The following is a 24018-nucleotide window of genomic DNA, read 5'->3' on the forward strand; positions in this document are numbered from 1 at the left end:
GTCATTGTCATTGAGTTTATCCCTCTTTTCCAAAAAAGTTAGCACTGGCTTTCCATATCTCAGATTTTTTTGTGATCCTTTCCCTTTGACAGCCAATGAACATTCCAGTGGAGCACTAGCTCTTCCTGCAAAGCGATCCAGTGGGATATTTTGTGTTCATGGCTACATAGATTTATGCCAAATGCCACTCAAAATCAAACTTTTTTCATAGGGCTATAGTGTCACACAGTAACCCTATAGATTTAGACTCTTTTCCTTCTATAAACAAGAACGGGTTTTCCCAAGCCATGTTAAATTCTTTCCTTGCAACAGCATTGTCATAGATTTGTTTGGATGTGCTGGGCTTACTAAACAATACAGTTAAGTAGCTAGCTGTACAGAGTTCAAAGGCCTCACAGAACTATTATAAATCATGAGATGGATGAGATGGTTGGGCCTGGACTAAGGATGTTAAATATCAAGTAATTTACTAGTTGAGTAGTCGATGGAATTTTCATTGAATACTCCACTAGTTGATAGGCACTTCCACATTCCTCCTTTGAAATGTACAAGAGCCCCTGCTGGGGTACTCTGTGTGCAGCCTGGGGACAGCAGGAAGTCCCGCTGACTCTGGGCTGCACAAGGATATCAGCTTTAAAATGCGCAAAAGTCCCCAGTGGAGGCTTTTGTGCATTTCAAAGCAGAAGCACCTGCATGGAGCCTAAGGTCAGCGGCAGATTCAGGGTACACCTAGAGGGCAGAGTTTTTCTGGGATACCAGAGGTATCCCAGAAAAGCTCTGCTGCATCCAAGCAATGCATCTGCTTTTAAAAAAAAATTCAGAAAAGCAGATGCATTTTTTGGCATCCCTGTAAACCTGGTTCTGTGAGGAAGAAGGGATGTTCCAAAAGAGGCTTTTTTCCTGACATTTGGCCTGCTGTAGACGGGCCAATTTTCAGAAAAGCCTCTTTCTGAAGAAAAGTGGGAAGAAAAGTGCAATTTGCATATCTTTTTCTGATAGAACTTGGTAGTGTAGACGCAGCTTCAGAGTCCACCACTGACCTCAGACTCCATGCTGCGCCACCTCTTTGAAATGCCATGCAGAGGCATGCCCCTCTGGCTGACCCCGAGCTTCATGCAAATGCCACCATGGTGCTTCAAAGGGGCAGTACTGCATGGAGCCCCAGGGCAGCTGTGCGCGACACTGCTTTAAAACGATGTGGCGTTTCAAAGGTGCAGTGCCGCACAGGTGAGCTTGGGATCAGCTGTGCAGTGCTGCCCCTTTGACAGAGCAGCACCGCACAGAGCCCATGTATGAGCCCTGTGCAGCATTGCCACTTTGAAGTGTCCACCCCTTTCTTCCTCCCCCCCCTTTGCTGCCTCTGTCAAGGGGAGGGGGAGGGAATTAACTAGTCGACTGGACTATCTGATAGGCATTTGCTTATCAGAGAGTCAACTAGTCCTTAACATCCTTAGCCTGGACTCCATGGGAGCTAAAGGCCTTTATTTATTGGGGTTTTAAAAATTCTTTGACACTGGGATGCCTGCCACACCCTGCAATGTCTGCCAAGGGCAGCTAGAGCCACAGAGCGTCCGCCCCGCGTGATGTAACGAGGTAGAGAAATATGTGTCCTCCCCCTCCACTGGTAACTGCACATCCCAGTTGCCTGGGGGCAAAGACGAACTAGGGGACAACTTCAGCCAAACAGGAAACACACCCTCTTGACACGGAGGTAATAGCCTTGTAAACAGGAAGTGACGTACAAGTATACGGGCATTAGACAGGTCTGAACAGGAAGTAGCAACAAACGAGAAGTGACGTACATATAAACAGGAAGTAACCTATAAATTATCCGGAATTCGTGCGCAATGAGCCTGGACGAGCATGTAATGACCCGGAAGCACTGTAGCGCCGATCCCGGAAGTTTCGTGTTGCGTCGGTGCCATTTTGCGTCTCCATGGGCTCCTCGAAGAAGCACCGGGAGCGGGGAGAGACCGGGGGCTCTGAGGAGCAGCAGCCGCCGCCACCGCCGCCGCCCCCTGCTGCCTCCTCTTCCTCCTCCCGGCACCGGGAGCACAAGAAGCACAAGCACCGCAGCGGCGCGTCGGGCGAGCGGCGCGGGAAGCGCAGCCGGAGCCGCGGGGAGCGGAGCAGCCGGCGGAGCGGGGGAGAGGAGGCGGCCCGTGGCAGCCATGGCCGGGCCGGGGACAGGGGTGCCCAGGAAGCCGAGGGTCCCCGGCGGATCAAGCGGGAGAAGCGCGACGAGGGATACGAGGCGGGTCAGCGTCCGGGCAGGGGAATGGGGAGGCTATGGGACGAGCAGCCCGAGAGACTGAGACGCTTTTGAGGGGAGGACACCGGGATTCTGGGAAAGGGCCCAAAGGGAAGAAGTGTGGGGTAGAGGAGGAGGCTGCCATTGAGGGGCTATTGATGGCCGAGAGAGGATGGGCTGTCAGTGAGTGTCCGAGAGAGAGGAATTTGCGTGGGGGTGCTCTCGGGTTCAGCAGGCGATTACGGGAGTTAAAGATTGGCGTGTGACTATGGGGCTTGTAGAAGAGTTATGGTCAAGGCTCTGCGGCCCAGGGAGGGGATTGGTGTGGTAAATGAGCTCAGGAATGAGTAGAGTAGTAGGCTTGGCGAGAGGTGCTCTGGGATGGCAAGTGTCTGGAGGTGTGAAGGTGGCTATGAGAGTTTGGATTGTCTGTGAGGTTTTATGGCGGGGACTGGCTGCTGGGGAGATGTTATGGAGGTCACGTTTTGGGAATGGGATAGGTGGGGGATCAGTGCATGTGCACCCTATGTTGTGACACTGAGGCATGAGCTTTAGGAGGGCAGGGGGCATGACTTCGTTGGGGGGTATTGATGAGGCATTCTAATCTGTGATGGTTTAGTGTTGGGCATGTGAAGTTTCATGAGATGGAGGAGGAGGAGTCATCAGGGGCTGTCCTGGTGGAGGTGGGGCATGAGGTTTAGGGAAAATGTAGACTTGCTGACTTAAGGGGTGGTGAGGTGAGTTTGCAGAAGGAAGAGGAGTGAAAGAGTAAAGCAAGGAGTGTGAACATGCACATACGTGTAACTTTTCATAAATGGGTTATGAAAGGATTTTGGAGCAGATGAAGTCAGGACACGTCAAGGCTGTGTCTACACTGGGCCACTTATTCCGGAAAATCAGCCGCTTTTCCGGAATAAGCTGCGAGCTGTCTACACTGGCCCTTGAATTTCCAGAAAAGCAACGATGCTCTACTGTACAAAATCAGCTGCTATTCCGGAAAAACTATTCTGCTCCCGCACGGGCATAAGTCCTTATTCCGGAACACTGTTCCGGAAAAGGGCCAGTGTAGACAGCCCAGTAGTCTTTTCCGGAAAAGCGCGTCTACATTGGCCACAGACGCTTTTCTGGAAAAAGGGCTTTTCTGGAAAAGCAGCCTGCCAATGTAGATGCTCCTTTTCCGGAAAAACTGAAAACGGAATAGTATTCCGTTTTAAGCAGTTTTGGAAATTCATGCCAGTGTAGACACAGCCCTAATGTAAAGGGGCTTCTTTGGTTGGTTATGGAGCATCTATGTATAAAGTGCCCTGAAAAGGTGTCTTAATCCATAACTCTAAGCAATAACTGTAATGACCTATGATTTGGATAGACCTTTTTTCTGGCAGTATCGGTTTAGTACATCTTGTTTTACGGTACCATATTCTGTTGTGTCATGGTATCTAGCCACTGACCTTTGATGCTCCAGAATAGTGCAAGCTATTCAACAGAATAACAGCTTGGTTCCCTCTGTGGGGATCTTTATTCCAGGTAATGGGCAGTACTGTAGGAGACATGCTGAATTTTCAGGTTACCGTAAAGTGTGTCTGTCTTCACAGCATTGTTCATTATAAAAAGTGTATATGTCTGAGCTGGGTGGGGTCTTTGGTAAATGCTATGCAGGAGGTCACACTAGTTGATCAGAGTGGACTAGGGATGTCAACGTATAGTCAACTATACGATTAACCGATAAGCCTAGACTTATTGGTTAATCCTGTCAACTGCACACATTTTCCCCTCCCCCTTGCTGCCTCTGTATCTAAGGAGCTGATACAGAGCGGGAGCTGATAGAGGCAGCAGTGAGGTGGGGTGGGCTAGAGCTGATGTGCATAGGGAGCCAGCTTTCAAGCCAGCTCCCTGCACCTATCGGCTCTATGTACTTGCCTCCTACAGAGGTAGGGGGAAGTAGGGCAGGCAGGAGCCAGTGCTGGGAGGAGCCAGCAAGTCCCCCCCCCCCCCCCCCCCCCGCCCCGCTTATCAGAGGCAGCAGCGCAGGGGGTGGGGCAGGGGAGGCTTCCTCAAAGCAGCTCTGTTTCTGGCAGGCTGAGCTCCCGGTGAATAGAGGCTGTTCCACATCCCACGGAGCAGCCTCTGTCTGTGGTGAGCCTGGACCTACCACGGGCAAAGGTTGCTTTGCGGAAGCAGCCCGTCTGCAGGGGATCCATCCCGCAGAGCAGCTTCTGTCTGTGAGGAGCTTGGACTCCCCATGGGCAGGGATGCTGCTGCCCCACACTGCTGCCTCTGCATTAGGGCAGCAGGCAGCTGGTTCACAAGAGGAGCTGGTACAGAAGCAAGACCTTGGGATGGCAGAGGCCTCCCTGGGAGTGGGTCTGGGAGTGCACTGGCTGCTGGCCCCAACCCTGGGGACTGTTGAATAGTCATGTAATCACTAACATTTCATGCCGTTACGTGACTATTTAATTGCAGGATAGCTAACATCCCTAGAGTGAACCCTTCTGGCTTTAACAAAATCCTTGTTTGAATACATTTTACTTTTATCTTGTTTACAAACATCTCTCTGATTTATCTCTAAACAGCTGCTAGCTCAAAGGCCAGCTTGGGGGATGCTTCTCTCAGCATCGAGGAGACCAAGTAAGTGAGATGCTATATCTAAGGTGCCCTTCCCATTGTGTCTGAACACCAAATGCATTTATTCCATCCTATGAAGTTGGATGATACTTTTATCGCCAATTTTCAGATGGGAAAACTGACACATTCAGGCTAAGTGACTTTAATTTTGTGTGGGAAACGTAGGTTCTGTAACTTATTTCTCTAATTGGCACTGAGAATGCAGAGCCTCCTGGCTCTTTGGGGAATTTGGAAAGAAATGAATGGGCAGTGGGTCAGAGATACGTAAAGATGACTCTGAATCTGAAATCTTTGCAGTACATCAGCCATCGCTTAGGGCCTGAACAAGGCTCCACCATCTAGTCTGTCATGCTTTCTGCTAGAATGTTACCTTGTGTTTCTGTAACTGTTTTTAGAAGGGGAGGCAGCATGATCTAGGGGGAGAACACTAGACTAAGAACTTGGAAGATCTTGGGTCACCTTCCCACGAGTTAGACTCCTGCCAGCAGAGCTCTCAGGGTCACTAGATGTACAAGCATTGCCACTGTCAAGGTGCAATTCCCAGGGAAGGCATAGGGCATTTGTGTGCATAGTTTTCACTAAGGAAAACTGGGTAACCAAGACTCAGCCTTGGATTTTATCACTTGTGTGTTCCAGTAGCTCCCAGGAACCACAGTCATGAACCAGAGCCACATTGTGGTAAACACTGTGCAAACATAAAGCAATGCGTTGGTATTTGTCTTCCCTTCTCACCATTCCTGTTGCTCCCTAATCATTGATGTATCTATCCTCACAATACCCCAGTGGAAACCTGAGGCACAGAGCGATTGACCTGTCCAATGTCACACAGAAAGGGGTGGAGTTGAACCTTGCTGTTCTGAGTCCCATACTAGTGCTTGTGCTTTCTTCCTTTCTGTAAAGGAGTCCTGTCTTGCAGGCTGTGTGTATTTGATGGCTATGTCATGTGACCCTATGTTTTGTTCTATCTGCAGTAAACTCAGAGCTAAACTTGGGCTGAAGCCTTTGGAAGTCAATGCCATCAAAAAGGGTAAGTCTGGCTTTCATGTTAATTAAATCCCCAAACCTTGCGTTTGGTCCCAAACTACTTTGTAGGAATGTCACAAAAATGCAGGGTCTCTAATATTTTGCCACCTTAATGTTCTCTCTTTTGAGTGTATTATAGTGGGTGTGCACTGGGTTCACTGTGGGGCATGCTGGGTTGAAATTCTCTAGTCTATGCTATATAGGGGTGCATCTACACTGTACTGTAGCTTGAAATAGGATTTGAGTTATGCCAATTGTGTATCTTATTTAATAATAACCCGCTATTCTGAAACGTCCCTTTCTTCTTGTGGAATGAGGGTTAAAGGGACGTCGGAATAGCGAGCCTGTTATATTTTGAAATAACAGGCTTGCTGTGAAGACGTGGTAATAGCATTGCAGTGTTGATATAGCCTAGGAGGTAATGCTGGATGACCTAATGGTCCTTTTTGGTCTTAAGCTTTCTGAAACCATTAAATATCTTTCTCTTAGGCTCTTTCTGTAACACCCAATGGCCCAAGACCCCTTTGTGCTAGGCACTGTACAAATAATACTGTTGTGTGTACTTATCTGGCCGCTATCTCTCTAGCATTGAGAGCTTCAGCATTTGATATATTTATCCACACAGCTCCCTGGAGCAGTAGGACAACCCTGTTACGCAGATGAAGAAATGAAAGACAGGGGTCTTGTTTGTGCTAGGAGCTCCTTATCAGTATACTCTATCAGTGGAGCACCTGATTCAGTAATACTGGTGTTGTGCTGGTCTAGTAATCCTATCCCCCCATGAAGCAAAACTGCTCCAAGTGTAGCTGTAGCTATACAAACGAGCCTGCACTAGAGGCTGTTGCTGGCACAGTTCTTGTCAGTTGCTAGTCAAGCCTAATCAGACCCCTCGCTGAGAAAAGTCTGTACTTTAGACATAGCCTAAGCAACTTGCCTGACGTCACACAGGGAGTCTGTGATATAGCAGAGACTTGAACCCGGGTGTGTCCCTCAAGATGAGGGCTGGCTGGAAGTCTCTCCAGCTTCTGTCTGAATTCTCTCAAGATGATCTGGATGGGCTGGTCAAGAGCTCTCAATCTTGGTCTGGAAGCCAGTAGGCATAGAGTTAAGGCAGTGCTAAGTGATTGTTAAAATTCTGCTCTCCGCCAGCTGAGGCCTCTAGGGGCTCCCTTCCAGCATGCTTTTCTGCACTAGGTATGATGGCAGGGCAGGCAGAACTAGATGTTATAGAAGGGCTTGGGAGCTGTAGGACCCCTTCTTGGTGGAGAAGAGCAGGTCTCAGCTAGACACAGACAGAGCTCATAGTTTTCCTGACCTCTGTGCCTCAGCTTGCTGTCTAGCATCACCAGGGCTTGACAAACTATAGAATCTACTTGCCCGTGGCGAGTAGATTTCAGCCGCACGCCCCGTTTACTGGCAGCTCTTGTGCATGTGCAGTGCAGGGCTGGCGAGCAGCTTTTGCCACTGTTTGTCAAGCCCTGAGCATCACCATACAGTGTATGCCTACAGACTGTTCTGGACCAAGCTCCCAGAAACATGCCTGCTTCCTGCTAAGCAGCCCTTTGGAATGTGGTCTCCAGATCCCACTGCTGCTCTGTCCCCAGGAAGCAGGGCTCTGTGATCAGATGTGGGAAAGACTCCACCCTATGCCCCCTCCCAGTTGAGTAAGACCTATAATTGACCCCACTGCTGTTCTTTTTCATCAGCTAAGCACTAATAAGAGGCATGCAAGTGGCAAGAGGGGGGCTGTTGCTGCAACTCCCCTGTCCTATGTTTTCCCCTGCAGAAGTGGGCAGTAAGGAGGACCCTGTGGCAGCCGAGGTGATCAACCCAATTGTGCTAAAGCAGAGGGAGGAGATCCGGGAGAAACTAGCAGCTGCTAAGGAGAAGCGGCTTCTCAACCAGAAATTAGGGTAAATTCCCCACCCCACTTTGCTTTGTTCCTGCTTGGCCCTATTATTGTTGAGTGAGATGCAGTGTCAACACCCACTGTCTATTGCTCTGGCCCCACACTTTATACACATGTAAGGACATCCTGGGTTGACAACAGAGGTTGAACCTGGGGTGCCTATATCTAATGGCTTGGTGTCATTAAATAAGGCTCACGTTTTTCCTAGTGAGGGTAATTAACCCTAGGAACAAGTGATCAAGGGCTCATGTGGATTCTCTATTGCTAGCCATGTTTAAATCAAGATTAGATATTTTGAGATCTGCTCTAGTTCAACTAGGAACTACTTCAGGGCAGTCCTATGGTCTGTGGTATTCTGTGGTCAGACTAGATGATGCCACGCTAGTAGCCTGCAGAATTTATTGACACGGGATATTAACGTTGAGAATGTAGCTGGATTCTAAGAGGTGGCTGGACATTTCTATGGAGAACAACAATATTCAGCGTAGTTAATACAGTCACGTTATGAGAGATCTAAACACTTGGGCTTCAGGGCTTAAGCTATGAATTGTTACATGAGATCTTCATGGTGAGCAGATTATCAGAGCCCTGCAAATCCATGGATATTCACAACTCCTTTTTGTGGATGCAAAATTTGAATCCGCATCTGTATCTAGAACCCTGCAAATTTGCAGATAGGTATTCCGTGTCCACACACGGAATTTTGTATCCACACAGGATTCTAAAGGTTATCCAACCCTGCCTACTACAGGGTTTTTGTCCTCTGAAGCATCTGGCAGTGGCTAGTGCAAAGAATACAATACTAGCTCTGATCAATTGACAGTTCCCAATATGCAATGATTGGGTCCAGCAAAGCCTGACACAGATGAGAGGAGAAAACAGTCACAGAGAGGAGAACTGTCATAATAGGTATATTATGTTAGTGCTTGGAGCATCCAGTCAGAGTGGGGCATCACTCCAGGCACTGGACAGGTCCCCAACCGATATCAAGGAACCAGGAATGGTGTGCGTGGTGTCCTATTCCCAGACCACACTGCTTTCCCTCAGGCAGTAGGGAGAAGTGGTCTGTCTTTGCAATACCCAGCCATGGCCGACTCAGAGGTGCTGGCTATCCATTTTATCATCTGTCTTGGCTTTCCAGAGGAATTTCAATTTCCAGTGTCTGGTTGTGACCGAAATTGGGAATCCTAAAACCTTACGCATTGCTTAGTGGGTATTTAGTGTCTCTCGTCACTGTCATATCAAAGCACCTCCCTGTGAGGTGAGGGAAGATTATCTAGATTAACAGGTGGAGAAACTGAACCACTGGGTAGTTCTAGTGAATGATGCAGGGTCACACATGAAGCCTGGCAGAGCTAGGAATGGAACTCTGACAACTGAACCATCCTGCTCTACTTTCCCTCTTCCACCTCTCTCTAATACATGGCTCTGCATTGATTAGAATTTGGACCCAGGTCTCCCGTAGGGGTAGGCATATGAATTCTATTGCTGAACCACCAATACCTTTCCTCAGGTCAGGGAAGGCATTTGAATGCCTGCTCACTTAAAGGGTCAGAAGGACTCCAGAGAGGTGGTGACAGTGGAGGGGAACCCTCTAAGGTAGCACAACCGCCTGCCTTGCTAGCTTCTGCCTCTGTTCTCCGCTTTCAGGAAAATCAAGTCTTTGGGAGAGGATGACCCCTGGCTGGATGACACAGCAGCCTGGATCGAGAGGAGCCGGAAGCTGCAGGTGGAGAAGGACCTGGCTGAGAAGAGGGTTAGTATAGTTCTGGAGCATCGGGCTGCATGGGCAGCTTGCTGGGAACACTAGCTGCATGTGTGAAATGGACCAGCTGCTCTTGCCTTCAGTTTAGTAATGAAGTGTGTTCCATCCCTAGCCAGCAGCTGGTGCCATCTAGCCTGCTCTCAGTTGTGCCAGCTCTCTGATTGCCTTTGCACTAAGGAACTGAGGCTGTCATTTGCCGTGTGTGCTGGAGAGTTACATGGTGACTGGTACTCTGAGGCAGCCTGATGCAAGTGCAAGCATTTGGTGTAGGAATGCATGCACTGGGATGTTGTCTTGCTGTATGCTTTGAAAGAAATGCTCTTCAGCTTAGCCAGCCCCTATCATGCTGTGAGCCTGCTGCAGAGGCTAGAAGATGTTGGCAGCAGCCAGGCTTGGCTCTTGCGTGGTTTAGGTGTATTACGGTAGTGCCTGGAGCCTCCAGTCACAGTGGGACATCCCTCCAGACACAGTACGGGTTCCCAACTAATGTCAAGGAGTCAGATATGGGGAAAATGATAGATTCCGTGACAGAGCTTGTCCAGGAGCTAAAGTTCTCTCCCCACACATGCCACTGTTCTCGCCTCTGGATTGTGCTCAATGAATAATGGAAACCAGAAGTCCTAAAGCCCATCTCTAATCACTAGACTCTACTGCTTCCCAGTGCTGGGGAAGGAACATATGAGTCCTGCCCCCCAGCCTTTTCTCCCAACCTTTAGCCACTAGGCCCTGTTTCTTAATATATCCTGTGTGAGTGCGGTTAATTTTAAAACTCTTAGCATTGTTTCTCTTTGGTGGTTAAATTTAGGCCAAACTCCTTGAAGAGATGGATCAGGAATTTGGCATCAGCAGTCTTGTTGAAGAAGAGTTTGGACAGAAGAAGAAGGTGAGAGCAATTTGGAGGTGCTGGCAGACTACAAATGACTCAGCAGCGTGTAGAGACCACCCGCAGTCAGGGCTCCATTGTACTTCATCCTGTACAAATACAGGGTCACTGTCCTCAAGGAGCTTACAGGCCAGTCGGGGGGGGGGGGGGAGAGGGAGGGGGAGCACAGCTAAGGAAAAGGGGTACAATGCAGAAGTAGAGTGAACAATGCTTTGGCCACAAACATCTTGATTGTTCTAGGGAGGGCATGAGGTGGAGCAAGTGCCAGTCAATGCAGGATAAAGTCCCTTCAAATCAATACAAAACATTGTCTTACAGTCCCAGTTTCAGCTCATTCGGCTCCTTCCAGTATTAGTCTCTATTTGGCTCTCCCTGAAGTTTCTCTTGCCATAGCACACATGGCTGCTGAGTTGGGAGTGCCCCCAGAGAGACCGTTGTGGATCTGGGGCATACTGGGAAGGAGGGCTGGCCATGTTTGCTTACTGAAGATGTGGTAGTATTGATGTCTTTGTTCTGACAACAGCTTCCTTGGAAGGCTATCCAGGACTCCATGTGCTATGGTCCTAATTCATGTCAATCACTCCCTTACTTCAGTGCGGCTCTGTCAATTTCATTTATTCTGGAGTGAATTGGGCTGTAAGTGCTGCAGCCATGGTTTCCCCCTGCAGCCTGACATTGCTTTATGGTAGAAACGGCAGGTCCTCCACCTCCAGGCATCTAATCTGAAACCTGCTTCTCTGGTCTCTGTATGACACTGAAAACATACAGTGTTTGGCTGCTGGATTTGTGTCCCATTCTAGTGTGCACAGATGCAGAAGGATTTTATAAACCAGAGAAGGCTCAGAAGAGCCATGCACCTTACTAAAGGATTGGAAGCGTTGTCTTCGAGTGTGATAGGCTGCACACTCAATCTAGCTAACTTAAAAATTTATAAGTGAGGAGAGTTAACAACTTCCCAAGGGCTGTAGTGGATTCTCCATCACTGGCAATGTGTAAATCAAAGTTGGAAGTTTTTCTAGCTGATCTGGTTCAATCAGGAATGAATTAAGGGCTGTCCTATGGCCTGTGTAGTACAGGAGATCAGTAAGATGATCAGTGGTCTCTTCTGGCACTCTAATTTATGCTTCTACTGCAGGGATGGTTGGTAGTGTCTGAAGTTCTGGCTTGGGGGCTTATTTGGGCCTTTTCCTCCCTGATGCCCTTCTGTTGGATTTTTCTTTTGCCAGGATCGCTACAGCTCCCGGGACCTGCAGGGCCTGACAGTGGAACACACCATTGATTCCTTCCAGGAAGGAGAGACTGTTATATTGACACTCAAAGACAAAGGTAACTGAAGGAGCCTCCCTTGCAACCTCAGTATGGGAGTGGAGGGTACGTCTGTCTGTATTGGGTCAACATGCTACCATGAGGGCCTTCCCCACTCCCTGTTCCTCACTGTAAGATCTGAAGTTATTTTTGGGCCTGTCTGTATAAATCCTTGAAAGAAAATCTGTCAGTAAAATTGCTATATGGTTCTGCACACAACCTATGTACTGGTAGAAGTGTGTGTGCTTGTGAAATTCAGCCAATAAAGTTATTCTGGGTGCTGCACAGATCCTGCTCTCAAGTAGTTCCTGCCTCAGAGAAAGCACAGGCTGAACTGGAATAGGGTGAAGGGTGTATGTGTGGGGACAGGACTGAGGCAGAGAGCGGGAAAGAGCCTTGCCCAAGGCTGCCAAGCAGGGAATAGAACACAGATCTCCAACTCCCAGTCCAGTGACCTGCCCATTAGGCCACATTGCCCCTATCCACAGAATGGAGATAATGGGGGACATTCCGGAGGCTGGGCAGCTGGGGGCAGGTTTCATACAGGTTTCAGAGGCAGAGCGAGCTCAAACTTGGTGTAACGCCTGCTGTGTGAGAAGCCCTTTGGCTGGGGACTCCATTATTGGCATACTTCCCCTGCATAGCAGTCATTGAGTCACTGTGATTTGCTTCAGATTCCTACCCTACTGGCAGTGGGAGGGAGAGTGACCCAGAGGCTGGAGCAAGATAACAGGAAAGGCAGGGACTGGCTTTTGTTTGGTTTGAACAGTAGATAGCAAAAGGGTCCTGGTCTGTGGGTAGAGCTCCTGGGCACTATCATCAGTGCCACTGCTGACTGAACTCTGACAAGGCACTTAGATGTGTTGGGCTTTGGTTTTCCTTTTTGGAGCCTCTCTGGGGTGTGGTCGGGGATAAAATGCCAGATACAAAGGACCTTGCAGGTATAGAGGAGCAGGAGGTGATGTTACACGCTGTTGTTCCTCCTGGCCAATTGAAGCCCTTGAACACAGTGGGTAATATATAGTTTGGGGGACCATATTCTTCAGCTACGGTGCTGGGAGCGCTGTAGCTGGGGCCTAGCCAGGGCTGTACGGTAACTCCATGGCGATGGTCTCCTCCCAGGTGTCCTGCAGGAGGAGGACGATGTCCTGGTGAACGTCAATATTGTGGACAAGGAGAAAGCCCAGAAAAATGTGGAGCTGCGGAAGAAAAAGCCGGAGTACAAACCGTATGAGGAGGAGAGTGTGGATGACATGGCCATTGTAAGGGCAGTGTGGGATACAGGCAGGCTATGCTGGCACTCATACCCTCCTCCTGTAGTTTAAAATGGGCCCAGGTTCCTCACGTATGTGTCTGCGCCCTCATGTCTGGAATCTTCTGGAATGGTAGCATGAAATGTCATAAGTGACCTAGATCCCCAAAGCCAACAGCCTTTAATCAAGCTATTGGCAAACTCCATGATTGGTGTCTAACTTCTCACTTGTTCTCTAATCTCCTTCAATCCAGGCCCATGGGCATCAGGGTTCTTGGGTTACAGCAGTACTGTGGCTCTAGAGCTGGGGGTCTCAAACTCAATTTACCTTGGTGCTTGTGCCAGTCCTTAAATCCTCCTCCTAGTAGGCACCCTCCCCCTCTCTGGCAGGGCTCTGGCTGTGGGGGCGGGGGGGGGAAAGGGGGGAACTCCCCTAGCCCCTAGCCTTGCCTGCTGCTTCTGGACAATTTAATTCCCCTTGGGGAGGAGGAGCCTGGTGCCACCACCAGCAGTACAACAAGGCTAGAGCAGTTTCTGGCTGCTAGCTCTACCCTGCTTCCCTGTGGCCTGGGGAAATGTGTGCAGAGTCATCTTGTCCGTAGGATGATCTGGCGCAGCTGCCCCAGCCCCACACTTTGCTGCCCCATACTTAGGTTAGCTTGCATGGCCCTAGGTGGGCTGGGGTTGGCAGCAGGGGTTGGGCCCACCACATTCACTGTGAGGAGCTGTGGTGAATCAGAGTTATGCAGCAGCCTGCTCCCCTTCTCTGCCAACTCCCAAGGCAGCCCATTACCAGGGCGCTCAGTTTCCTGCCACCTTGATGAAGTGGAGTGAACAGTCTGGCTTACAAGATGGCGGTGGAGCGTAGCAGAAGCTCCTTTGTTGCTCTGTTTCCTTATGACTCCTGTTGCTGCAGTGGGGGAGGGTGGGGAAAGGCTGTCCTGTGCCAGGTCTTGCTCCCTCACACCCCCTGCCAGTCAGTAATCCTTGAGGCCACATCCCTCAGGAGGGGGGTTGAGGGAAGAGGTGTGATGGAGGGAAAGGGTGGGGCAGGAAGAATGAGGGAGGTGGAGCAGAGGCTGGACTTGGAGTGTGGGTCCATATCCTTCCCCCAAAGTGGCCACAGGGACTAATGTGCCAGCAGCTGTGTGTGGGCTGAATTGTGGAACTACCTGGGATGTGACTTTGAGACCCATGCACAAGAGGGCTATGCACTTAGCATGCAGAGCATTTCCTGCCCTGCCTGGGAAGATGCCCTCATGTAGGTTAGGCTGAGGACCAGCCTACTCAGAGGGTGGATTCCTGGTTTCACTGCCTGCCAGGACTAGAAGTGACTTGCTTTGACCATGGAGACTGCAGTTCAGACCCTGATCCTGAGAGGTGTGAAGCATCTGCACAGGGTGGGAAAGGGCATTGTAGATGGTGCTGTGATCTCTTCCTCTGTGACCTGCTTCATGGCTGAGATTGGAGGTGGGAGCCCCCAGGGATAGCAGGCAATGCTCCAGACACAGTAATCTAAGTGATCTCTTAATGCCTTCAAATCCAGACCAGAGGCCTTTCTGGGAGAGGCTTTAGCCAAACACAAGATATTGGGCCCAGTCCAGGGGAAAATGGGTGAAATTGTTTGGCCTGTAATAGGTCAGAGTGGATGCTCTAATGGTTCCTTTGGGCCTTAAACAAACCAGATCCAAAGAGATTAATTGGGGCAGGTTGCCTGTGGGATTGTGGGCAGTATAGCTAACCAGATCACGAAAGATGGAGGACATGAATTGGGGGAGTGGGCGGGGAGCTAAAGGAAATAGCCAGTCAGCAGAGAGGAAGACATATCCTGAGTGGAAGCCTGAAGGAAAAATGGTGGGGAAGACATGAGCTGCCCATGAGCAGCAAACCCCGTCCTTCTGATTTCCCCCCTCACTCCAGCTGGAACGCCTTATGTTGCCTTGATCCTGGAGGACTGGGCGTGGGAGAACTCTTCTGGATGCTCACATGCTGTCTCTCCCCCAGTATAAGCACAAGAACATCCTGTCCAAGTATGATGAAGAGATTGAAGGGGAGAAGAAGAAATCTTTCAAGCTGGACTCGTGTGGCATGGCAGATGGCTCATGGGAGCGGGAGCTGCAGCAGGTTCGCGATAGCCTGCGGAGCCAAGCCCAGAGCCTGGACATGCCTAGTCTACAGCTGGCCTCGGAGTATTTCACCCCAGAAGAGATGGTAAGGAGGCTAGCACCAGCTCCTTGTTTATTCCAGAATCTAGCTCCTCACTATAGTAGTGGGATGGATCGAACAGGGCAGGCCAGGCTCTCTCTCTAGTTGCCAGCCTTATGGGCCTTATCCAGATGCTCAGGGTCCAGTTGAAAGCTAAATTTGGGGTTGGAGAAATTTGACCAAGGTCAGATTGGCAGGGTCCTCGGGGGTTTTCACCACCTCCTGCAGCCTGGGGCAGGGATCGCCTGCTGGGCCTCGGTTGTTGGCCTCTTGCTCTCTCTTGCCAACTGCATATGGGGTTCACTAAAAGTTAGTGCCTGAGGGATGAGATGCTTAATTTTTTGACTTAATTTGGGGAACTGAGTGAAATTCCTGGCCTGTGCTGTACAAAGCCCACACTTGGATCTTTAAACTTTATGAAGCTGAGACTGATGTTGCTATTTCTGTTACAGGAGTGCAGGGGTGGGGAACCTAAGGCCCATGGGCTGGATGCAGCTTCCAGCTTGCCTAGATCTGGCCCCTGAGGCTCCCCCCACAAAAACTGGGGAGCCTGTGCTGGCACTCCAGCCCCCTCACTTCCTTGCAGGGCTGGAGCACAAAAAAAACCTACTAGCCTGAGCCCTCCTAGGCTCTGGTGTGCAAGGAGAGTGTCTGTCTTCTCATTCGGGGGCCACATGAGACTTTGTTGTTGTTTTGGTTTTTGCTGCTTGTTTGTGGCCAACTGATTTTTCTGTGGGTCAGCAGCCCTGACCTCTGCATTAGTGCCTAGAGGGGGCTTGTATCCTAGGTGCTGCAGAGGTGACTGTGATCAGGGCCTCATTGTGCACCAGGCAAAGCACAGGTCCCCCAAACTGGGATAGTGGCTCTTCCCATGCACAGAAACAGTCCCTGCCTCAAAGAGTTTGTAGTCTGACTAGACAAAAAGTGGGACTGGGGCATAGAAGAGATGGGACTGATGCCAAGGTTAATGGCAGAGCTGGAAATAGAACCCAGGAGTCCTGGCTCCCAGTCCCAAAATGGTGCTGCCATGTATCCATGGTGGACATTGGCAAAGAGGGGTTGGATACCAGATTCCCTGTGGGCTGGCAGGGACTGGAGCTGAGCTCTGGGCCCCAGCCAACCTGGCTTGGTGGGTTAAAGGCAGTGCCTTGTCCCATTTGCTCATGGTATGTATTAGGGGATGGCATTACGGGGTGTGCACCTGCACTTGTGGCTCTAGGTTTCCAGGCTTGGCAGGGGCAGGGAGAATTGGTGCAGTGCAGGGCTCCAGCTGCTCAGGTAGGTGTGTGTGGGGGTGGTTGGCAAGGTGCTAGGACATAGGTGCTCATGAAAATTAGGGCAAGATGCCACCAACCAGGCCAGGACCCTTCTGTGTGGGTGAGGGATGGGGGCTGTGCTCTACTCACCACTCTGGTCTCTCCTTGCAGAATGTCACCTTCAAGAAGGTCAAACGGCGGGTGAAGAAGCTGCGGAAGAAGGAGAAGCCGGTGAAAGCAGATGATCTAGTACCTTTGGGCAATGAGACTAAGGCGAATGACTTTGGCTCCCGGTAACTGGGGGATGCAGGGAATTCTGGGGTGGGGTAGCCAAGAGGGCTGTGGCAGGGAGGGGAAGGTTGGCTCACATGCTAATCAAATTCTCCCCACAGGTTACGGGGCCGAGGGAGGAGAGTCCACAGGGAGAGGGAGAGAGAGGAGGAGGTGGAGGAGGAGGAGGATGACGATGACGATGAAAGAGACATAGAGCAGAATGCGAACCAGGCAGCAGACCTACCACTCCAGTCAGATGACAACCGGGTGGAGAACATGGAAATCAGCAGTGATGGTGAGGGGCTGTGAGCCAGGACTCCTTGAGTTCTCTCCCCTGTTCTGTGAGGAGAGCGAGCTGTGCTCTCACTCGTCTCTGATCTCCCTCACAAGTTAAGATGGCAGCAAAGCTGGTCCCTGGCATCAAGCACACTGGTTAGTGTGTCAAGGGCTCTGGTAGCCTGGCTTCTTACCCAGCAGCCCCCAGTGCCTGGCCTGATGCTTCCCCAGAGCCCAGCCTACTGAAGCAAAGGCCTCATGAGATCCCATTGCTGACTACCTCTTCCCCCCTCTTGCCTCATGTTTCTTTGCCTGTAGAAGATGCTGAGAAGGTGCCCAAATCCCCAGTTGCCCTGGAGGAGGATGAAGCAGAGCAGGAGTTGCAGAAGCAGCTGGAGAAAGGCCGTAAGCTCCGGCAGATGCAGCAGCTGAAGGAGAGTGGGGAGAAGGTGAGGAGCCTGGGATCGGGGTTGGGGGGAGGCGGGGGCTTTGATCTTGGTCTGAGAGGCAGTCTGAGTGCTATTCCATATGGAATAGAATGAAGTCAGAGCTAGAACCCAGGAGTCCTGGCTCTTAGTGTTCCCCCAATCCACTAGACCCCACTTCTCTCCATAGTCACCCTGTTCTATGGATGGATGGATTTGGCCTCGACTGCTCCTTGACTGAACACTTCACAGAACACATGGTGCACAGTCACACCCTTCCCTAGAATGCAGATCCAGTGCCGTAACTGAGGGCTCTTAGTGATCTTTGGTCCAGTGTGTGAGCCCCCTGCCTTAGCTCCCAGCTGCTGTCTAACCTGGCCTCTTGCTCCCAAAGCAGGTCATTGAGATTGTCAAGAAGCTGGAGACACGCCGTAGCCGGGAGGATGACGAAGAGCTGGAGAAGAAAGGAGCGATAGTTTTCAATGCCACTTCAGAGTTCTGCCGCACACTGGGCGAGATCCCCACCTATGGGCTGGCAGGCAACCGTGAGGACCAGGAGGAGCTCATGGTGCGGCTTCCTGAGGGTTCCTCTAAGCTGTGAAAGTGTAAATGTGTACACAGTTAACAGATGAGCCTGGGCTCATTGTTAACATGCATGGTTACATGTAGCCCTGCTTCAATATCAGCAGCAGTAGGGGGGCAGGTGGTAGCCGGTGTGCGTGGGGAACTGCTGTCTCCCGTGTGTCCCCCCCCCCCCCCATGCTGCTGCCTCTGAATCAGAGGCAGTAGCATAGGGGCAGGGGGGAGGTGGCTCAAAAGCTGGCTCCCCATGCACGCTGTAACCTGAAATTTTCAGCAGTTACATGTTTACCTGAATAAATGCATTTTAACATCCCTAGGTTCTTCCTATTCCGTCTCCATTTACACGGTGGGCCGGGCTGTAAGGAACCTGCCCCAGATGGAGGGGCATCAGCAGAGCTAGCAGGGCAATGGAGGGCTATGGGTCAAGATTAAGGGGTGCTGGCGGAGTGGCCAAGGTAGAAGAGCCCAGGACTGCGATAGCAGCAAGCTGAGTGTAGGTTGAGACTGATCAGCACCAGCACAGCTGAGTGGGCTGGGGGAGAGCCCTGGAACTGGGATAGTTGTGGATTAAAGGTTGAATCAGACATCGTGCCTTAGGGGAATTGTGGTCCAGGTGCCTCATGCTCCCATTTTCCTCTATGGGCTGGGCTTGAACTGGCTATCGTTTTCATTCTACACCATGCCCTTTCCTCTGGTGCACTACATCATGGGAGTCCTTGGCCATAGTGCATCCTGGGCAATGTAGTCTGGCCTATGAAGGAAAATGAGCATATGAAGCAATCGAACTACCACTTCCAGGAGCCTCTGTGGCAGCACAAGTGCTTCCATTTTGGGACTCTGGGCTCTTAGGTCAGCCCTACCTGGGAGCATGGGACTGCAGTGCATGTTGGGACATGCGTTCTCTATTAATGGAAGTTGGGGAGACCCCTAGCTCCACTTAGCCAGCCATGCTAATGCCCCAGCTGGCCTCTCTTCCACTGTCAGGACTTTGAACGGGATGATGAGAGGTCAGCAAATGGAGGCTCGGATTCTGATGGCGAAGAAAACATCGGCTGGAGCACAGTCAACCTAGATGAGGAGAAACAGCAGCAAGATGTGAGTATGGGGAAAGGGAGGTGTGAGGGGGGGACAGGAATCACTGCAGTCAGAGCTTTTTCTGGTGGGGATTGTCACTTTCACTTACCCTTTTCCCCTCCGTATAAACTCGGGGGCTGCAGGTCAGATCTGAGGCCCATTGGTAGAGGTGCAGGATGGGAGCTCAGAATTGGGATAACAGGAAGCTGTGGGGCAAGAGTGAGGGGCCCCAGCAGGGTGGAAGGAGCCCAGAGCTGGCATAGCAGGGGGTTCTAAGCAGATAGTTCCAAGCCCTGTCTCCTGATTTTGCAGTTCTCAGCATCCTCTACCACTATCCTGGATGAGGAGCCCATAGTGAACCGGGGCCTAGCTGCTGCCCTCTTGCTTTGCCAGAATAAAGGTAAGTGGGGAGCTCAGGATGAGACCCCTGTCCTAGAATCCCTCAGTTTTGCCTGCTGTGCTACATACACATGACTGTGTGACCTAGTGTGTCTGGGGCATCTCTCACTGGAAATGCCAAGGACAGGACAGGCTGCAAAAAGGGGAGCGGATACTCCTAAGGCTGGTGGGTGGATGCTACACTCCCCAGCGAGTCACCAACTGTGCTTCTGATCCTCACACTAGTTATCAAGAAGGGGGGGGGTGGTGGGAGGAAGGAATCACGTAGCCTCCTTATTGCATTGCACTTCTTTGGCTCCCACTCATACCTGGGTCCAGAACAGTGAGAAGTTATTTAGTGAGCAGAGGTGGTGTGTGTTTTTGTATTTAAAAAAAAATGTTCTTATGACCCCAGTGGACCAGCCACATTGCCAGGTCAGCATTAATTTGGCTCCACTATTCCCCATAAGCTCTGCATTTGTGCAGCCCCTCAGGAGAGATTCAGGTGCTGCCCAGCTGATTAGCAGAGCACCCACTGCTGGGTTTTTTGTTTCTACTGGTGGTGCACATTCACACACGCCTTGGTGCCCATGGATGGAAAATATAGAGGGAACATTGGCTGGTTCTTACCCAAAATACCACACTGCCAGCCAATCCTTATAGCATTTAAAACTAAAGATTTCTAATAAAAAAGAAGAAAGTGAATCTTTGTATACATGTGACTGCTTTACCATTTAAAAGTTCCAGTATCAGGTTCTATGCAATATTGGTGAGTTGCTGGCTTGAAAGTCCCTCTGGAACACATCCACCGCTTAGATGGGTGTCTCTGCCTGTTGTTCAGAGCTTCCATTTGTAGCACAGTTCCTCCAGAGGTAAGAAGCAGTGAAGACCAAATGGAGATGATGCAGCTGCCCTTTTGCCATGTGTCTGGTACTTTCTTTATTCCAAACACAAACTTCTAGGACATGGCATTGAAAGGCCTTGGAGCATTAGTTCTCACCCTTTTGTACCGGTGACCCCTTTCACACAGCAGGCCTCTGAATCAAGTGGTGTGGTGTTTTGTTTTGTTTTTTTTTTTTTAAAGGAGGGGAGGCTGACTGCTTGCAATGCCCCCCCATGTAATAGCATTGGAACCCCCTGTGATGGGTCACGAATCATGATCCCCAAGTTTGAGAACTCTTGCCTTTGCGTTCTCTCCATAGGCACATCCCAGCATGCCTTGCTGAGTCAAGTTATAGTCCCTGGAATGGCTCATTATACAGCTGATGTCCCTTTACGGGCCATCAAGCAGGCTAGTGCTCGTGCCAATCTGTCTAAACACAGCCCAAGTTTGGAAACAGCTATCCCACACATACCTATAACTCATGATACCAAGGTGCTACACAAACACAAACAAAATTATCCTACTTGGCAAACTGTAACACTTTCACAGTTGCCTCAAATAGCATATCTAGTTAGATTCCTTGCAGTTTTAGATCTCTATCGATATCGGCATCTCCCATATTTCACACAGCGTCACAGACGGTCTCCCTGTTCATGGCAGGCCCGACTCCTCAGTGTCTCTAAAAACCCTTCCTGGTGGCTAGTGAATTTGTAGTAAGGCAGGAGCTGCACACCTGCTGGACGGTGCAATTGTGAGGTTGGGCAATACAGTTGTGGTTCTCCTGACCAGGAGAACTTTGCTCAGACCAGAGGTAGGAGGAGGAAAGATGTGTCAGAGCTAGGAACAGAGCCTACGAGTCCTGAGTCCCACTCTGCTGCTCAGCCCACTAGAATGTGCTGCCCCTGAAAGCCCTTTTCTGAGTGATCCAAGACCTGAGATCTCCAGGGGCTAGTGTTCTGAGAGGGAGCTTCTCTGAACATTAATGGCCACTGAACAGGGCCTGACCCATGCCTCTTCTCCCCGTCAGGCCTGCTGGAGACGACCGTGCAGAAGGTGGCCAGGGTGAAGGCCCCCAACAAGTCGCTGCCCTCTGCTGTGTACTGCATTGAGGATAAGATGTGAGTGGCCTGGTGGGGCAGGCAAAGCCCCAGGGTAGATCAGTAGCAGGGACTGAATCTGTCATCTCTGGGTCTTGGTGCCTAAACTAAAGCCCTACTGTGTTAGCCTGGTTGTAGCACCTGCCACCACTACGGGGTGTAGTGTGGGTGATAGTGTCTGTTGCCAGAATAGGTGTTAACAGTGCCCCTGTGCCCTGCCCTGTGGCAGGTTCCCCCAGAAGAATGCCCATGGCCTTGTAGTGGAGACTGGCAGCAAGGGGAGCAGTTGTAATGGTGGTTTGGGGTCTGTAGGCACTGGTTGTGCACACCCAGGAACACCTGTCCCTTCTATCATAGCTCTGGGCTCAGGTGTCAAGTTATTGAAAGTCCCTGAGTGCCAGGGGATCATTAGTAGTCAGGGGGCTAAGAACCCTGGTTTAGTGCCCCTAGTGCTGTGCTGAGTGCTGGCTTCAAGGGGAGAGCAACCACTGGCACCACACCAGTCTCGGCAGTGGCTGCAGGGAGATCCCTCCCCCCACTCCTCCAAATTAACTCTCTGGTTGGGCTCCTGCAGGGCCATTGATGACAAGTACAGCCGGCGGGAGGAGTACCGGGGCTTCACCCAGGACTTCAAGGAGAAGGATGGCTACAAGCCTGATGTCAAGATTGAATATGTGGACGAGACAGGTCGCAAGCTCACCCCAAAGGAGGTAGTAGGAATGGGGTGCTGGGGGGGGGGGGAGGCAGTACTGATGCAGCCACATCTTCCCCATCTCCAATTTTGGCTGGGGGAGCAACTGATGGTGAAATAAGGCTATTTCTTTTGGTGGTGAAAGGGTTGGTTGGGAGCTGCGATGGTGAAAGGAGTTCTGTGGCAGGATCCCCTGCTGCCACGCAGTTGGGCAAGGGAGTTGTGGGTTTCCCACCCCTGGTGCTCTGTGGAGGGTGGTAGGAGGCTCCCTGAGTGGGGCTGTGCCAGTCAGTGATGACCCCCACTCTGTCCCCCAGGCCTTCCGGCAGCTCTCTCACCGCTTCCATGGGAAGGGCTCTGGGAAGATGAAGACAGAGAGGAGAATGAAGAAGCTGGACGAGGAGGCGGTGAGTGGGCTATGTGGCTGGTGCTCCCCAAGAGCAGAACCTGCAGGATGCTGCAGGAGGGCTGGGGATGGGTGGGGGCAGGTCCAGTTGCTTACTGCAGGGTAAACAGTGTCAGGCATGGATTGGAAGCCTGAGGCAAGCTGGGAGACACAGGGGTTCACATGGGGTGGGTGTTTTCACACTGTCAGTGCTGGCTCCAGTACCTCAGTGTGGCACTAGGGGGTGCTGTGCTTCTGCATCAGAAAAATGCTGAGTTATTTGTAGTCATCAGTGATCTTGCTTTGGCCTTAGTCAGATGGTTATGCCTGGGGTCCTGGCCAAATTTCTCTTCAAATCAATTGTCTTCTCTAATCCCCTGCTGTTGAAATAGGGGAGTTCTTCCCTTGCTATGGGCTGGGTTGGGCTGATACAGCCCTAGCACTGAGTGAGGATCCCTGGCTTTTAGCCTAGGCTCACAGGTGAGCTGGTAAAAGTCTGCATGGGGCTTTATTGACCTAGGCTCTCCCCGCAGTTGCTGAAGAAGATGAGCTCCAGTGACACCCCCTTGGGCACAGTGGCGCTGCTGCAGGAGAAGCAGAAGGCTCAGAAGACGCCCTACATCGTGCTTAGTGGCAGTGGCAAGAGCATGAACGCGTAAGTACCTGTCCTCCTGGCTATCAGGTGGTTGGTCTGGCCTCCCTGATGCTGGCATGCCATGTCCCAGGGCCTAAAATCCCCAGGCAGATGGTTGGAAGGGGAGCATAGGACACGGGTCTCCCAAGTCTAGTGGAACTAATATAAGGGTGATTGACCTCTGTTAGGGGTGACCCCTTTCCCCTGGCCTGAGTTCTCCTAGGAAACATCCCCTCCTGGGTCCTTTGCTTATGTCCCCTTTCTCCTTGCTTCAACAGAAATACCATCACCAAGTGAGTTACCAGCACCAATCCTGGAAGCAGATGCGGCTTGCACACCAGCTCCCAACTGGTCTAACTTTGTGCATCCTTGGTTCTGAGGGTGGAGAGTCTGTACCGTCCTGGGGGCGGTGCTCCAATCCTGCCCCAACCTCACCATGGACCCACAGGTTGTAGAATGGGAAGTCAAGGGGGAGGATGACTTCCCATGGTGTTGTGCTCCCTTGAGTGGCTTCCACCTTTCAGTATCTGCTGTGGGGGTGTCATACTGTCCTACACCATAGAGGGGAGTTGTCCCTAAGCAAGACACTGGGGTGCAATATGTTAAACTCTCCCTTCAACTCTTGATGACTTGGATGCAGGCTGACCTGTCCCTGCAGGGCTAGGACTATGTATATAGTTGAGAAGCTGTGATTCTTAGCATCAAAACCTTGTTTTTTGTATTGATGTGAAACCAAATCGTTCATTAAAAGCACCAATTCCTGTCTGGGAGTTGGGCCCTATTCTTGTCTATGGGGAGCAGTTAACTCCTAGGGTGTGGGTCTATGTAAGCCTGGAAGTAGGGCTTGGC

The 24018-nt window shown here is 51.0% G+C and overlaps 1 protein-coding gene across 2 annotated transcripts; it reads left to right on the plus strand.

The window, feature by feature from the left end:
• Positions 1 to 1875: 1875 nt before the first annotated feature.
• On the plus strand, positions 1876 to 23958 carry SART1 (spliceosome associated factor 1, recruiter of U4/U6.U5 tri-snRNP). Of its 2 annotated transcripts, none has more exons than XM_014576808.3 (20): positions 1876 to 2258; positions 4822 to 4876; positions 5845 to 5900; positions 7683 to 7809; positions 9456 to 9561; positions 10376 to 10453; positions 11680 to 11779; positions 12881 to 13020; positions 15015 to 15221; positions 16643 to 16764; positions 16864 to 17039; positions 17339 to 17469; positions 17843 to 18013; positions 19012 to 19122; positions 19414 to 19501; positions 21390 to 21480; positions 22034 to 22169; positions 22468 to 22557; positions 23069 to 23190; positions 23448 to 23958. In XM_014576808.3, exons 1-20 carry the CDS (start codon positions 1937 to 1939, stop codon positions 23464 to 23466), a joined length of 2448 nt encoding a protein of 815 aa, XP_014432294.3. In that variant the 5' UTR covers positions 1876 to 1936; the 3' UTR covers positions 23467 to 23958. The 2 variants fall into 2 exon arrangements, with proteins under 2 accessions (XP_014432294.3, XP_075795146.2); XM_075939031.2 differs by having other exon boundaries at positions 1877 to 2258; positions 17840 to 18013.
• Positions 23959 to 24018: the final 60 nt, after the last annotated feature.

Source organism: Pelodiscus sinensis, chromosome 11 (genome assembly GCF_052426305.1).
Source record: "Pelodiscus sinensis isolate ZL-2025 chromosome 11, ASM5242630v1, whole genome shotgun sequence".
NCBI classification, from domain to species: domain Eukaryota; kingdom Metazoa; phylum Chordata; order Testudines; family Trionychidae; genus Pelodiscus; species Pelodiscus sinensis.